At 58.2% G+C, this 15,284-nt stretch overlaps 6 protein-coding genes across 6 annotated transcripts, besides 8 other annotated features; 5 read left to right on the top strand and 1 right to left on the bottom strand.

Annotated features, from left to right (window-relative positions):
- Positions 1-1,064: 1,064 nt before the first annotated feature.
- TraAM80_01307 (uncharacterized protein) lies at positions 1,065-3,350 on the top strand (the record flags this gene model as incomplete). The annotated part of the gene is made up of 1 exon (XM_029378359.1): positions 1,065-3,350. The coding sequence occupies one exon, from the start codon at positions 1,065-1,067 to the stop codon at positions 3,348-3,350; it is 2,286 nt and encodes a 761-aa protein (XP_029241743.1).
- Positions 3,351-3,538: 188 nt separating this feature from the next.
- Positions 3,539-3,564: a microsatellite.
- A 179-nt stretch (positions 3,565-3,743) lies between these two features.
- Positions 3,744-3,778: a sequence feature (A-rich).
- A 399-nt stretch (positions 3,779-4,177) lies between these two features.
- TraAM80_01306 (uncharacterized protein) lies at positions 4,178-4,588 on the top strand (the record flags this gene model as incomplete). The annotated part of the gene is made up of 1 exon (XM_029378358.1): positions 4,178-4,588. One exon carries the CDS (start codon positions 4,178-4,180, stop codon positions 4,586-4,588), a length of 411 nt encoding a protein of 136 aa, XP_029241742.1.
- Positions 4,589-4,784: 196 nt separating this feature from the next.
- On the top strand, positions 4,785-5,411 carry TraAM80_01305 (uncharacterized protein; the record flags this gene model as incomplete). The annotated part of the gene is made up of 1 exon (XM_029378357.1): positions 4,785-5,411. The coding sequence occupies one exon, from the start codon at positions 4,785-4,787 to the stop codon at positions 5,409-5,411; it is 627 nt and encodes a 208-aa protein (XP_029241741.1).
- Positions 5,412-5,443: 32 nt separating this feature from the next.
- TraAM80_01304 (uncharacterized protein) lies at positions 5,444-5,770 on the bottom strand (the record flags this gene model as incomplete). The annotated part of the gene is made up of 1 exon (XM_029378356.1): positions 5,444-5,770. One exon carries the CDS (start codon positions 5,768-5,770, stop codon positions 5,444-5,446), a length of 327 nt encoding a protein of 108 aa, XP_029241740.1.
- Positions 5,771-5,815: 45 nt separating this feature from the next.
- Positions 5,816-5,850: a sequence feature (GA-rich).
- A 116-nt stretch (positions 5,851-5,966) lies between these two features.
- Positions 5,967-6,009: a sequence feature (A-rich).
- Positions 6,010-6,324: 315 nt separating this feature from the next.
- TraAM80_01303 (ATP-binding cassette protein subfamily C, member 1) lies at positions 6,325-11,085 on the top strand (the record flags this gene model as incomplete). Its single annotated transcript, XM_029378355.1, has 1 exon — positions 6,325-11,085. The coding sequence occupies one exon, from the start codon at positions 6,325-6,327 to the stop codon at positions 11,083-11,085; it is 4,761 nt and encodes a 1,586-aa protein (XP_029241739.1).
- Positions 11,086-11,166: 81 nt separating this feature from the next.
- Positions 11,167-11,193: a microsatellite.
- Positions 11,194-11,201: 8 nt separating this feature from the next.
- Positions 11,202-11,233: a microsatellite.
- Positions 11,234-11,667: 434 nt separating this feature from the next.
- Positions 11,668-11,691: a microsatellite.
- An 80-nt stretch (positions 11,692-11,771) lies between these two features.
- Positions 11,772-11,804: a sequence feature (A-rich).
- A 468-nt stretch (positions 11,805-12,272) lies between these two features.
- TraAM80_01302 (dynein heavy chain, cytosolic) lies at positions 12,273-14,720 on the top strand (the record flags this gene model as incomplete). Its single annotated transcript, XM_029378354.1, has 1 exon — positions 12,273-14,720. One exon carries the CDS (start codon positions 12,273-12,275, stop codon positions 14,718-14,720), a length of 2,448 nt encoding a protein of 815 aa, XP_029241738.1.
- Between the last annotated feature and the right edge of the window lie 564 nt (positions 14,721-15,284).

Genomic DNA, 15,284 nt, shown 5'->3' with positions numbered 1-15,284 from the left:
GCAACCGCGTCTTGGACGGTGCCCCAAATAGAGAAGGGTGGTGGTCAAACGCAGGGCCCACACACAAATAACGGTGACGGGAAATGTGAATGAGATGGCATCTCCCGGTGCTTGTACTCGTCACACACTTGGGGCACCTTTCGGCGTGGTGCTTGTTTGTATTTTTCATGGTGCTAAATGGCCAGGCCTCACCCAGAGCGATGGGCTCCGCTTCCGCAGTGTCATGAGGGCGTTTGGTTCAGCTGGGCACGTTGGCTCTTCGTTGCGGAGGTTTGTGTTTGCGCCCCCGCACTTGGGCGAGGTGGCATTTGTTTTTTTCTGGCCCCAGCGGAGGCGCAGGCAATGAGAAGCACGGGGGGCAGGCACGCGCTCCGGCTTGAGAGAAAAGTCCGCAGCTCCGCAGCGGGCACGCCACGGCCATGTCAAGTTCCCTCTCACTGTGCAGCAGCTGTGCTTTAGTGGGGGGCGGCCGGCGCTGGGCACACAGTCCGGGCCTTCAGTCGACAGGAGGGGGAAGCTTAATGGGGCGAGGAGTGCGGAGAAGCGGCCTCCTGCGCCAGCAGCAGCAACTCCAACGCCGTGTGGGTGTGGGATGAGGTGAGGTTTCTTTGCATGCAGAGAAGAGTAGTGTTTTGTGTGTGACGCATGAGGGGCGTGATGCGAGGAGGTGACTTCGCCGCTTGATGTTTTCACCGCCGAGGTGCGGGCCCTTGTGCCGTCAGGTGTGTCATGGCCCTTTACGGCTAGTCGCGCACAGATGAGCGCTCGAAGTTTTAAAAAAGAAACAGAAGAGGGCACGCGTACACTTAGGTGGTTGCATGTGCGCGTTTGATGGCTTTGCTCCCACCCATTACCATCATGTGATGCACCTCACTCTCACTTCCTTTCCTTCCTCCCAGTACTGATTCTACTGCCGTGTGGGGCAGAGGACAGTTGTGTGTGTTTCTGTGGGTGGAAGTTTTCTTTCAGCTCCGTCTACCAGGGCTGGGTAGGGGGCTGCAAGGCAGACAACGTTGCGGAAACACACAGGTAGACACTTTTTAGTTTACTATTGCCTTTCCTACATGAATAGCGGGAAGGGGCCTTGCACGCTCGCAGGGATGCCGCTGGAGACCTGCACCGTGCGGCGGCAGCTGCCGTTGAAGTGGACGGTGGGGCGTACGGCGCCGTCCCGTGCTGCTGCGGCGCGGTGCGGAGACGCGCGTGCAACTCCCTCTGCAATGTCGCTTCTGTCACCCGGTAGCAACTGTTGCAGCAGCACAGACCGCCTGACGCCGTCGCCCGGGAGACGCTCCATCTGCTGTATCGCCTCAACTTCAACGACAGAGGCAATGGAGCACGGCCACATCCCAACCCGGAAAGTGAGGGGTGGCCTGGCCGCGGCGACGTCGTCGCCGAAAGCGGAGCCGGTTGCAAAGGCGCGGGTGCTGCGTCGAACTGCGAGCTGCAGCATGCAGTTAACGGCGGCTTCGTCTTCGTTGTTGTCGTCGCATCCACCGCCGCCTCCAGCAGCTGTTTTTCCCAGGACGTTTGCACACTACGCACGTGGCGGCGCCGCATCCCTGTGCGTCGAACGGCGCCCGAGGGGCAACGGCGAGCAAAGCGGTATTGTAGAGACTCCCTCAATGCGGCGGCGCGCGTCTGTGGATGAGGGCACACCGCATACCGTCAGCAGCTGTGGGGGTGAGTCGCGCCGGATGTTGAGACCGACGATCGTCAGCCGGCCAACATTGCGTGAGGTCGCGCCTGCTGCGACAACCCGAGCCAGACTGCAGCGTCTGGCGACGGCGCCCACCATACCACAAGACTCCCTAACAGCGAAGGGTGAGGAGAAGGGGGTTGCCTTTTCGCCGTTCCGTTTTTGCGTCGGCGCCGCTGTTGGCAACTCCGGGCAAAGACCATTTATCCGATACACGGTCAGAGGGGGGTCCAGCTGTCTCGTGATGCCGTCGCTGAACTCACGCCGAACCCCGACCACGGTGCATACTGCACATGGGCCCTGCTCGGACTCCACAGACATGTCGGCAAGTAATGGATCTATCCTCATGTGTATGAAGTCCACCGCCGCACCACCGGGACAGAGCCGGAGAGCATCAAAACAGATCATAAAGGCTGCGCGGGAGCCACCAGCACAAATATTGCACCATCCTCACGGCAGTGATACTCGCAAGCAGCAGCAGCAACAGCAGCGGGAGGAGGAGCTATGGAGGGCGACTTCTGCTGTGGCGCGTGACAATGGTGTGTTTGTCACCCCACTAGACAGGAACACTTCCACGGCTAGAAGAACTGATCCCGCACGGGTGCCGTTTGCGCGCCAAGTTAGTCAACTATGTCTCCTCGTTCTCCAAGAGCGTGACCGCCGCCTGCTCCATCAGAAGGCGCTGCGGGAGAGGGAAGCAGTTGAAATCAAACCTATAGGGAAGGAGGAAGCCGTGTGGCGACTAGCACGGCCACCGTCAATGGATTCTCTCCGTACTGCGGCTGTTTCCTCACCTCCTACACTTTACGCTGAGGAGGTTGAGGCGGCTGAGGCGGGTGAGCAGATGGCTCCCCCCGAGGTTGTCTTGGAGTGTGTGAGGACTGTGTTGGAGAAGAGGGGTATGCCGCGGAGGCAAGACCCCGACGCCTCCATGAAACTGATGACGACCGTACACGAACCCCCCTACCCCTGTGGGGTAAGCAGCAGCGTTTCTTCCAGTGGAGCTGACGTTATTTCGCGTTGGAGTGACGTGGCGACGGACGCTGCCGCTGCAGGGGACAACGGTGGAAAGGTGGTGGAGGTTAACACTGGGGAAACGGAGGCCGAGGGCGCTATTGTTGCAACTTTCACCGAAGCGGAGACGAAGGAGGCGGCGGCGGCACTGGATGAAGAGGTGGATGAGGAGGACGATAGCTCGTGGGGCGCTGATGAGGACCCATGGTGGTGTTTTGACATGTTATGGTGCGCCTCCCTTGAGCACCTTCCACCACCGCCTGACTTTGTGCCGCCAATCAGCTTCGCTTCGATACGAATTCCGGATGACGTGGAGGCGCTGGTAACGATGTACGCCATTCCCATGCCGTCCCCAGTGAATGCCTTTAGATGCGGCGGGGCGGAAGCGTGCGGTAAACCCCCTGCTTCTTCACGACGTTTGCCAATGAGTTTTAGCGACACAAGCGATGCTTTGGCAGGTGGTAGAGGAGCACAGCGAGAGGCGAATCAGTTGCTACGAAAGCTGCGTATTCAACAGCTGTTGCTAGAGACCCATGAGCGACGATCGCGTCGAATGCTGAACCAGGAGGAGACGACGGCATGGAAGGCGATGATAAAAGAACGAGGTTTGGCTCACGCACGTCATGGACGACGATGAAGACATATAACTGTAGCTATAACTATATGTATGTATATATACACACACATGCATCTTTGGAAAGGCTCTTCACACAATGATGCGTGGAAGGTAGGAAGTTAGGGGCTACTGTTCCCAAGTTACACTGACACCGTCAGTTGAGCGTCAAAGGGGGTGGAGTTGATTTCTGTGGTATAATCAGTGGTGACTCGTTTCTTTACTTTTCGTTTCTTTTTGGGGTTTGATAGGTTAGAGCTACTTATTTGACAAGCTTGGAGGATGTGTTGTGTGGTGCAAGCGTGCGCGTGTGTGATGTGTGCAATGACTCCCTTTATTAGCGCATCGCTGCGTGGGTGGGTGATGGGGAGGCAAAAGGTGCGGGACTCGGTGCGGCGGATGCGGATGCGGACGGCATTTTTTTGTTTTTTTTTGTTTTTTTTGTTGTTGTTGTAAATGTGTGTGTCTGGCTCTGCCGCCTCATCCTCCTTTGTGCGTCCTTCACACCTTCTTCTTACCCATCGGTTTTGTTTCCACGCCTCCCTTTTTTCTTGAATTTTTCTACAGAGTTTCCTACTCCCCCCTTCTCTCCACTTTTTCTCTGTGCATTACTTCTTCTCCGTCCCCCATCGCTTGCCGCCGGTGTGGACGGCCCGTAGAACGTGTGCTAACGCCAGCCTCTCCGTTGCGCCTTTTTTTTTCTTTCTCTTGATGTTTGTATGCGTGCATGTATATGTGCGGTTGTCTTTTCGATTTTTTTTTTTGCTTTGGCCCTGCAGCCTGTGAACAACACTTGCGGCGGAGTGGAGGCGGCGTTCTGTCAGCGCTTTGGCATTTGGCCGCGGTGAAGGATGCAATGCATCCAACGAAGGTGCGAGACACACTTGGCGAGCCGCATTCAAACACACCGGTGTGAAAGACAACGCCGCGCGGAAGTTGTTCGTTTTGATTTCGGAACACAGCAAGGAAGATATAATGCCCAACCTCGTCTCAGTCGTGTCGCACAGCGAGAGCCTGGGGTCGCATTCGCGGCGCGGCGGCAGCAATCAACAGTTCCATGCAGTGAAGAGCCTGACCCCCCCATGCAGGTGCTGATACGAGTGGCTGTAGGGTCCATTCTTCATTTTCAACGACGGCTGCTGCTGCTGCAGCGGCGGTGGCGACGAGTGCGGTTTCTGCACACCTGGAGGGCAGCCTCTCTCCGCCGCGGAACTTGTCACGGCTCCCCCGACACCAGTCGGGCACACGAATCGCGGTCCTAAACACCGCGCTCTGCCACGTCGCTGGAGCACTTCGACGCGATGTTGTGGGGCGGAGGAGGCAGGCATGCGGAGCCGCAGGCTCAGGGTGTTCTAGCGGCTGTGTGGCGGGCAGGAGTCTCGCGGCCACCCTGACATCGTTCTCAAGCAGGTCCTAACAGTGCTCTGCATCCTCACCGCGGGGTTTGACGAGCGGCTGATGCTCCTCCCCGCATCAGAGGCCAATCTTCTGCAGATGGAGCGGGAAGCGTCGCTCAACAGGGCGGGGCGCATGAACCCGCCATGCGGCGATGAATGGCGCGACACCCACACACCACACTTCACATCTTTACGCAGATCATCCTTATGGAGGCCAGCGCCGTCCTCCATGGAACCACGCTGTGAGGCGCACCATTTCCCGTCGCCGGAGCAGTTTGGCGAAACTAATGACGCTGTGCAAGCTCCACGCATTGCAGGATTTACGCCTTTTCTTCACTTTTTGCCGGTGGGGGTGGTCATGCGTTGCGTGCGTGCGCTACAACGACTGCCTGACGCAGTGAAAGTGGTGGTGTGGTTTACGATGGGCAGCGCAAGGCGTGTTGTGGAGGGTTCCACTCGGCTCGGGCATCACCTTCATCCCGTTCAGCAGGCGAAGCTGAGCCTTGTATTTGCCGTGGGCGCAACAGTACGCTGCTGCCGAGGCGCTCTCCAGGTTGCTTTGTTTCAGTTGCACCTGAGCGTTGCTGGCTTGTGGCGCGCCGTGGCTGCAAGTGAGCTGGCAGGTGCACATGCCATGACTGCCGCTGGAACCGCCGTTTTGGACGCTCTGGACGAGGCTGTTGGATGAGGCTATGAGGGTGGTGTTGTGCTGTTTCCGCTTCAATGTGGAGTGAAGCTGACGGGCGCCGCAGCCAGATTCGTTCGGCGAGTGGCCGCTAAAGCACCGAGCACCGTGTCCTTTCCTTGCTGCTGTGGCACGTACAGGACTTGCCTCGTGCTCGGCGTCGGTGCCACGGCCGCTGGGCGGGTCTCGTCATGCATGCCTGCCGCTTTGCGTAACTGCATCAAATGTGTGTGGTGCGGCGGTGCAGCGGTTGCGATGGCGTGTCCACGCGGAAACCATCTCTGTGCGTATCCGCCCATCCACGCCTCCACGCTGATACATTTATCGATATATCTGTACATCTTCGCTTCCCTCATGCACATGCGTGTTAGGTATAGTTGTTTACGGTGCCTTGTGGAGCGTTGATTTTCCTTCGTTTCTTCTTTCTTCTTTCTTTCCTTCCGACACGACAATGTTTGTTGATTTTTTCTCTTTCTCTTTCTCTGTGTGCGTGTTGTTTTGCCCTGCGTGTCTCCCCGCCGCGCGTGAAGCGTTTGGCGGCGCCGCAGCGAACAGGGCTTTCTGTCGTTTTTTTTGTTATTGTCTTTGCTTTGTATTGTGTACACCTACCGTTCTCTGCCCTTCACCTTCCAACTGTGCGAGGCAGCAACAGCAACAGCTACACATATAAACACCACGAATAGAAGGGGAGGGGTTTGAAAGTGCAAAAAGCAAACAATACACCCACACCCACACCCATATATATAACGATCGCCACCGTGTAGTAACTATACAACCTTGTATACATCCAAGCACACGCGTATACACACACTTGAACCTACTTGGCCGCCGGAAGACACGCAAGGCGGCGGGTGCAAGGTGAGAGTAGCAGTGGCGGCAGCAGCAAAGGGAGGAAGCAGAAGGTACGCGAGGCAAAATGGTTCGTGGGGCTGATGCCGAGGCGCGGGTGCCACTGCTCACTCTGGAGGACGGGCAGAGTGACCAGCAGCGTCTGCAGGAGGAAATGGCGGCGGAATGTATGCGGAATTTGGAGAACCGCGAAGCACAGTTGAATACGCAGCGGCATCGTCGGCAGCAGCGGCTGAATGAGTTATGGGGGCCGGAGCCGCCGTATAAATTACAAGCAGAGGACACCGCAAGCTGGTTCTGTGGTCAGATATACTACACCTGGATAGGCGACCTCATGTTCCGTGCTGCACGGGAGGAGCTCAGTGAGGCGGACATGCCACGGCCAACGCAGATGTCCCGTGCGTACAACGTCGGTCTGATCGTGTCGCGGGTGCTGCAGCAGCAACACTTCCGGCGCCATGTGTGGGATGCGTACATTGGGGTGGCGGTGCACCACCGCCGGGACCGCAGCAGCGCAGGGGAGCTTCGCTGGGTTGGGTACGCGCAGCAGAAGCGGACGCCGCGGCAGCTGTACGCGGGGGTGGAATGGCGTATGTCGCCGGCGCACCGCCTGAAGGAGGAAGCCAAGGACGCGTCCCGCACCCCCTTTACAAACGGGATTGTGGAGGGAGAGCATCTCTTTCACACCGTCTCCGGCAACGCCACCGCCACCTGTGAGCGCGTGGAGGACATCGTTATTACCTGCCCGATGCTGGAGAAAAGGCAGCGACACGGTGGCATGCCGGTCACCACACAGCAACGGCCGAAGCGCATGTCTGTCGCACGTGCCCTCTTCAGTGCGCTTGGTTACCACATTTATTTGCTGATTCCCCTTCGATTGCTGCGTGACGCCTGCCAGCTCGCCGTGCCGGTGGTGCTTCAGTTTTATATTCGCTACCTTGAGGTGGCGCATCCGAGCTGGCGTGACGGAATGCTGCTTGTCCTGGCTTTTTCGCTCCTCACACTCGTGCAGAGTGCATTGGGCAGCAAAATAACACAGCTCGGGTGGCGCATCGGCTACACTTTCCAGAACGCTCTACAGGGGGTTCTCTTTGAGAAGTGTGGGACCATCTCACGCAAGGCGTTGTCGCACCCAGAGATGAGCGTGGGCCGCATTGTTAACATGGTGAGCAGCGACGTGAGCAACGCGAGAAATTTTCCACTGATGCTGCCCATCATGTTTGGTGCTCCGCTGCAGCTCATCGTTTCCCTTGTGCTCTTGTACCGTTTTGTCGGCTGGTGCGCCTTTGCCGGCTTTGGCGTCCTCCTGCTCTTCATGCCGGTGCAGGGGCTGCTCATGCGCCGCTACCACGCCGTGTACTCCCGACTCTCACGGGCGACAGATGCCCGGCTGAAGGTGACGAATGAGTTTTTCTCCGGTGTGCGGGTGGCGAAGTTCATGTCGTGGGAGCCGTCCTTTATTCAACGCATCGACGAAAAGCGAAGGGTAGAGCTTGCCTCACTGCGGGTCTTGCAGCTGCTGTACGTCGCCATCGCGTTTATCACCAACGCCATCCCCGCCTTTGTCGTGGCCGTTGTCTTCCTGCTGTACAGTGGGACCGGGAAAGAGTTGATCCCCGCCATTGTCTTCCCAACACTTTCACTGCTTGGCATTATGCAAACCCCGTTCATCATGATTCCGTTAGCCTTCTCCAGCGTAGCCCGCTTTGTTGTGTCGATGCGCCGCATCACGAAGTTCATTGAGTGCGAAGACACCGATGACGGGCTGCGGGATATGTTGCAGCAGCACGCGGCCGAACGCGAGGCGCAGCCGCAGGAGGCAATCAATGCACTGATGCAAACTCCCATGATGGCATCGGTGGCGGCGGAGTTCACACGTGCCACCATCTCCACATATGTACCGCAGAAACTCCCGCCGAATGCACAGATGGTGCGGGCTGCGGCAAAGAAGGGATGCGACGTCGCAGCGGCCACAGGCTCCAGCGAGTACTATGAACTGCAGGCAAAGGTTCTCCTGCACGACGTCACACTGCGTATTCCGAGGGGGAAGCTTACGTGCGTGATCGGGGTTACCGGCAGCGGCAAGTCCACGCTGGTGGACTCGCTGCTCGGTGGCCACGAAGTGACCTCCGGCCGTGTTCGCTCGGTGCCAGGCATCGCCTACGTACCTCAGCAGGCGTGGATCATGAATGCCACAGTAAAGGAAAACATCCTTTTTTTTGGCGACATGGACGAGGCGCGCTTTCGGCGTGCGCTGCGGTGCACTCAGCTGGAGTCGGACATTGGGCTGCTCCCAAACGGGGTGGAGACGGAGATAGGAGAGAAGGGCGTCAACCTGAGCGGCGGGCAAAAGGCCCGCGTCAGTCTCGCCCGTGCGGTGTACGCCGCCAGAAGGGAGTTGTACCTGCTCGACGACCCCCTTTCCGCCCTCGATGCACACGTTGGAGAGCGGGTGATGCATGAGTGCATCCTCGGTGAGTTGCGGTCAAAGACGCGGCTGCTCGTCACCCACCAACTGCATCAGTTGCACCATGCAGACCACATCGTTGTGCTACAGGAGGGCGGGATCATCGCCTTCACGGGATCGTTCGAGGCATACAAGCGCTTCACTGCGAGCCGCGAAACAAAACTCGTCACCGCTGCCGCCGCCGACGCTGCTGCACCATCGTTGCCTGTTGAAGCCCGCGAGACGGGAGAAGAGACGAAAGGGGCAGACACCCACACCGACAGCGACAGCAACAGCGATGCGACGGTTAATGCCGGCGACCTCGTCTTCGACGACGGTGTTGATGAGGAAGGGCAAGCAACGGAGGCGAAGGGGAGCATCGACGCCAGTGTGGGGGGGAAACTAATGACCGAGGAGGAAAAGGCGGTGGGTGCGGTGCCGTGGTCGTTGTACGTGCGCTACGCGGAGACATGCGGCGGGATCACCTTGTGCGGGTTGGTTTTTCTGCTTTTTTTTGTGACGGAGTTTGTCCTTGTGTTGCCCTCGCTCTGGCTCTCGTTCTGGTCGGTGAGGCGGTTCGACCTGGCGTCGAGGACGTACCTTCTGGTGTACGTGGGGTTTGTTGTCGCCAGCGCCTTGACCTCCCCGCTGCGTAACGCCTCAGCCTACGCCGTTCTGCGAATTGGATCTTGGCGCCTGCACTCACAGCTGCTGAGGTCAGTCGCGGTGGCGCCCATGTCATTCTTTGACACAACGCCTCTGGGCCGTGTACTGAACCGCTTCTCGAAGGACATTAACAACATTGACTCGGACCTGCAGGGAGGCCTCATCTTATTTTTTCGGTCTATCTTCTCGGTTATCTCCGCGATTGTCGTGATGGCGAGTTCGCAGTACTTTGTGCTCGCCGCGCTTGTTCCGTGCCTTGTGGTGTACTACAGGCTGATGGTGTTCTACAACAGCGCCAACCGCGAGATGTGTCGCATTTCCAACCGCTCCAACTCCCCCCTCTTTTCCGTGCTTGGCGAGATGCTTTCCGGCCGGTGGACCATCGCCGCGTACGATCGGACTACCGCCTTCATGACGGAGGCACTGCAGCGCCTTGACACCGTGTACGCCTGCTCCTACATGAAAATAGTCTGCGATTGCTGGCTTGCCGTGCGCATAGAGTTCCTCAGCAATATTGTGTTGACGTCTGTGGCCGTGGTGGGTGTACTGCTGGTGATGCTGCGGTTTGACCGCGTTGATGTTGGGTTGATCTCGCTGAGTCTCACGATGGCGGTGAACATCAGCGCACAGCTGAAGTACGTGGTGAATCAGGCAGCCTCCGTGGAGGCTGACATGAACTGCATCGAGCGTGTGTTGCACTACACGACTGGCATTGAACATGAGGACCTTCTGGAGGAAATTGATGCGGCCATCCTACAGCTGGAAACGCAGGGGCGGGAGGGGCGGGAAAGGGCTCTCACAACGCCGGCAGGAACGCCTTTCGGCGGCGAGGATGACGCTGCGACGGTGGCGGTGTCAATGGCCCCTGAGGGCCATGCAGGGGATGCTGCGCCCACGCCGCTCTACTCCCCCGCAGGTGACGGCGACAGACGCATGCTGGCGGGATCTGTGGAGCTCCGCGAGGTGACGATGCGGTACCGCGCGGGGCTGCCGCCTGTACTGCGCAGCATGAGCTTTACCATTGCCCCCGGGCAGAAGGTCGGCGTGATTGGCCGCACGGGCAGTGGCAAGTCCTCGCTGCTGCTGACGCTGCTCCGCATAGTTGAGATTGAGAGTGGACAGATTGTGCTCTCGGGGCGCCCGATTCACGCCTACCGCCTGCGTGAGCTGCGGCAGCTCTTCTCGATGATCCCGCAGGACCCGCTCCTGTTTAACGGTAACGTGCGCGACAATCTTGACCCGCTCAGCCTCCACAGCGACGCGCAGGTGCGTGAGGCGATACGGCTGGTGGGGATGGAGGAGCGGCTTGCGGCAGGGACGGATCCGCTGCGGTACCCTGTGGAGGAGTGTGGCACAAACTTCAGCGTTGGCCAGCGGCAGCTGCTCTGCATGGCGCGCGCGCTGCTGCGGCGGGGCTGCAGCTTCATTCTGATGGACGAGGCTACCGCCAACGTTGATCCTGCGCTGGACAAACAAATTCAGCACGCCGTGACCCACGCCTTTGCGGCGCACACCGTCATTACAATCGCCCACCGCCTTCACACCGTCGCCACGTACGACATGATTCTGCTGATGGAGGAGGGCCGCGTGGTGGAGGTGGGGTCGCCGCACGAACTCGTGCGCTCTGCGGGCTCGCGGCTTGCTCGAATGGTGCGGTCGCTTGGCGAGTCAGCCCTGCAGGAATTCATGACGGCCACGCACTCACCCACACACTGAGACTGCAAGCGATGAGGGCATGCAAGTTCGCACGCACGTACGAGCGGAGGGATAATTCTTTCCCCCTTTAGGAAATAAGACATATATATATATATATATGTATAAATAGTAAATTAAACAACACCACCACCAACACCAACACCAACAAGGGAGAGTAAAGGAGAAAAAATAAAATAAAGGAACTACCTGAAGGAAGCGACAACTAAGCGCTGTTATGCGCTTTTTTTTTCGTGAACGCCTGTAATTTCACTACACACTTATTACCTTCAATACCACTATTTTTCCTTTTTTTTTTTTGGTATATTTGTTTGTCTCGGGGGCAAATACGCACTCATTTTCGGAGCCATGGCAGCAGCAGTCACTTTAGAAGCGCAGAGGTGGGGGGTGGGGGGGCTGGAGAGCGCCCGCTTGTCTCCCCTCCCTCTTTCCGCCGTAAACATTTTATTTTGGGTGGAGTTTTCTGTAGAAGTTGCTGCTGTGTGTGTGTGTGCTGGGGCCTGCCACATGTGGCTCTTGCACTTGCCCTGCGGGAGTCTCTGGCGGGTGGACCCGTTTGTTCTCCTTTTATTTATTTACTTTTATTCCCTCTATCTATCTCTCTCTCTCACACACACACGAGAACCGCATCCACCCTGCACGTATTTAAGCAAAACTAAAATACGTAACTAAAGTGAAATATTTGATGCGTGTGTTTTTTGTTTTTGCCTGTTTGTTTGTTTCTATATGGCTGCTGTACGGCGGCGGCGGCGGGTGCCTTCCTCGCTGCTTCTCCCTCCGCCTATGTGTGGAGGTGGGTGGGTGGGGAGAGAGTTGTGTTTCTCGCCTCCTTGGCATGCCGCTCTGCGGCGCAACATGTGGCACCTTTCCTGTTGTTTCTTCCCCCTCCCCCCCGTGCTTTTGAACTCCCCCACGCGGCAGTGAACACCAGCCACACAAGGTCCTTCCACCCAACGGGGAGGGCAAGTACGAAAAAGAAACAAACACAAATAACGTGAAGCACAATAATACATTAGAGCGGCCATACGGCATTGGCCCTGCGTGTTTGCGGCATCTTCAGTGCGTGGTGCCGGGCATTAGAAAGTGATATTTAGAGAGGAACTGAGAGCGGGGCGGAGACACCGGCAGGCTCCGCGGAGTAATTCTAATTGGTGTGCATTCCAGCTGAGAAGCAAGGTGGAGTCTTACATATGAAGCGGACAAAGAAGGCATCGACGTCTCTTGCAGCCTGCGCTTCCACACCGCCTGCTTCTTTCCTTCCAGTTGCCGCTGCCGCACGGAAGGGTTCTAAAGTGGCTTCGTTGTCTTCTGAGACGTTGCGTGGCGGGCCTTGTCACGCCCATGTCTCTGTGAACGACCTTGTGGCGTATGAGTATGTAGACGAGCATCACGCGTGGCAGTGGGGACTGGCCACTGTCGCTGCCATTCCAGCGCCTCGTCTTGTGCAGCTTCTGCGGTGGCGTCACGACGGTGCATTGTCGCACTACAAGCAGGTGCCGGGTGGCGCTTTGGTGCCACCGGACGAGAGGGAACGGGCGGTGGCACGACTCGAAGAGCTGCAGCACCTGCGTGCACGTGTGCAAGAGGAGATGGAGGCAGTACAGAAGGCGCTTGCGGCAAGGCAGGTGGCGTATGCGTTTTTGCGACGGCAGATTGAGAACGCAGCGAGCGCTGCGGAGCAAATGCTCACAGACGTCCGTGCCCGCATCAGTGAGGTTGAGGCAAGGGACTGGCGCGAGATCCGCTGCTACCCCAACCCTCCACGCGTTGTCGTGCTCGTCATGAGGGCGGTGCTCACTGTTATCGGGGAGAAGTGTGTGACGTGGACGCAGATTAAAGGCGTCATCCGCAGCCCGGAGTTTGTGCGCACGGTGGCGCAGTTTGATCCCGCCAAGCTGAGTGCAGCGACCAAAGAGAACATCCAGAGGCAGTTTCTGTCCAACCCCGGCTTCACGTACGGGGATGCCATGAGTGGCAGCCATGCTCTGGGCTACCTGCAGCAGTGGGTGGTGGCGCAGCTGGAGACGTCCAGCACAGCCGAGAAACTCGCTACCTACGACGCGAAGCACCTGAACGAGCGGGCCGACATCACCGGCATGGAGGATCAGCTTGCGGCGCTGCAGCGGGCGTTGCAGAGGTACGCTGTGGAGGAGGGACGGTTGCGCGCGATGCTAGAGGGGCGATCAACGCCGGCCAGCAATAAGGCTGGAGAGACGGCGCACTCCCTCCTTGACGAGTCGGCGGCGGAGGACGACAACGACGCAGGGGACAGCCGTACGACGGAGGATGTGGAGGCTCTTAGCGGCACAGGCGCCATTTGGTCCTTCGCGGAAGACTCCATCGTGACGTTGCACGCCGCCATCCTTTGCAGCTACGGCAAGTCGGAAGGCATGGTTACCCGCCTGACGGCCGAGCAAGTGCAAGAGCTGAAGGACGCGCTGAAAAACCGCGACACCGGCTTGAAGGAGAAACAGCGCGCCGACGCTGCCCACCGCAAGCTGCAGGCTGCACTGGAGGAACTTCGGGGGGAACACGGCCGCACGCTGCAACGGCTGCAGGAGCTGGAGAGCGGCAAGCATGAGACGCAGAAGGAGCTCGAGAGGCGTCAGCGGGAACTGGAGAAGCTCAACCTGGCGATCACCGAGGCTGGTGTGCAGCTGCACACCTCGCGGCGGTCGTCCGCAAGCTCCCCATCGCACTTGACGTCGCGGGACGTTCGTCCCCGTACGCCGCAGCTTCTTGCTCTCAGTCCCACCGACGATGCTTCCATGGGCCCTCTCGAAGATGAGGCAGCGGTGGAGGACTCCACCGCGAAAATTGTGGATCTCGAACAGCGTCTTTGGCGGGCGCTGCACGAGAACCCGACGGCGGCGCAGCTGCAGTTGCTGGAGGACGACCTCCGAGCCACGCAGGAGGAGTTGCGCTATGTGAAGGAGGAGCTGGACAAATTCCGTACTGCAAACGCGCCAAACCACTACACCTCCTCGGCGCTGCAGATGGACAAAGCAGGCGTGCCCGAGGCACAGCTGGCGGCGGCTCAGCGGCGAATCGGGGAGCTGGAGGTGGCACTTGAGGAGGCACTCCGGCAGGGGATGTGGCAACCGGTGCCACCGTTGCAGTGGAACACTAATGGGGAGGGAAACATCATGGTGGGCGAGCTGCAGGCTCATATTCAACGGCTGAGCGAGGAACTTTGGCGGCAACGCCAAGATGCGGAGGATGCCGCCGAGAAGCTAAACACTGAGCTGCACGCGCACGAGGACACCCGCCAGAAGTTGGCGGACAAACAGCGGGAGCTGACAGCGCTGTGGGACCGTCAGCGCACGACCGAAGAGGAGCGGGAGTCCACCCGCACTGCACTGCAAGAAAATGAGCGTCAACGGGAGCAACTACGCGGCCACCTGCCTGCGCAGGAGGCGAAGGAGCGAAAACTACGGGAGAAACTTCATTTACCGCGCCAGGTGGAGGATCAGCGGGGTTTAAAGTCCAAAGCCGCCGACAAACGTCGCGCGGTGCAGCTGCAGGAAGTTGTGAGGCGACTCAGGGACGAGTCTGCGCGGCAGTCACGGGAGGCAAATTCGACGGAGAAGCTCCTCGAGGAGGTGCGTGCGCAGCTTGAGGCGGCGGTGATGGCGTAGGCGCTGCAGCAGCCATTCCCTCTCTTTCCTTCCTCTTGCCACTGTGCGTTTTTTCCCCCCTTTTTTTTTGTTGGCAGCTTCCATCGTTGTCATTGTTGTGGGCGTCTTTATTTGTTTCCTTCCCCGGCAGCGTGCGCATTTTTTTTTCTTCATATGTTATTGTTTCATTGTTTTATTTTTTGCTTTCTTTCTCTCTCTGTCTCTACGTGGCACCGAGGCCGCAGACGTTATTCCCTTCGCTTCTGTTTAAGCACGCAGGCACAAAAGCTTCTGCATGTACAGATGGAGATGTGCACATACACCCCGGTGTAGCTGCAGGCACGGCGGGGATTTTTCAGGGATGAAGCAGATTTATCTCTCTTTTGGGGTGCCAGTATCCATCACAGCGAGACGTCCGAGGAACTGCGGTTCTTATTGTTTTTTTTTTGGTGATAGATGTGCCGCTGCTCTTCTTTGTGTTTCACCCCCCACGTCTTCTTGCATGTTTTTCCTCGTTACTTCTCATTTCTGCACCGCGTCCCTCTGCATGAGCCTAAGCCCACACATGCATACTGGCCGTACACT

This window comes from Trypanosoma rangeli, assembly GCF_003719475.1.
Source record: "Trypanosoma rangeli strain AM80 chromosome Unknown Tra_15.4_contig_00026, whole genome shotgun sequence".
Lineage (NCBI taxonomy): Eukaryota > Euglenozoa > Kinetoplastea > Trypanosomatida > Trypanosomatidae > Trypanosoma > Trypanosoma rangeli.
Note: the sequence above shows the minus strand (reverse complement) of the source record. Positions and strands in the feature narration are given on the sequence as shown.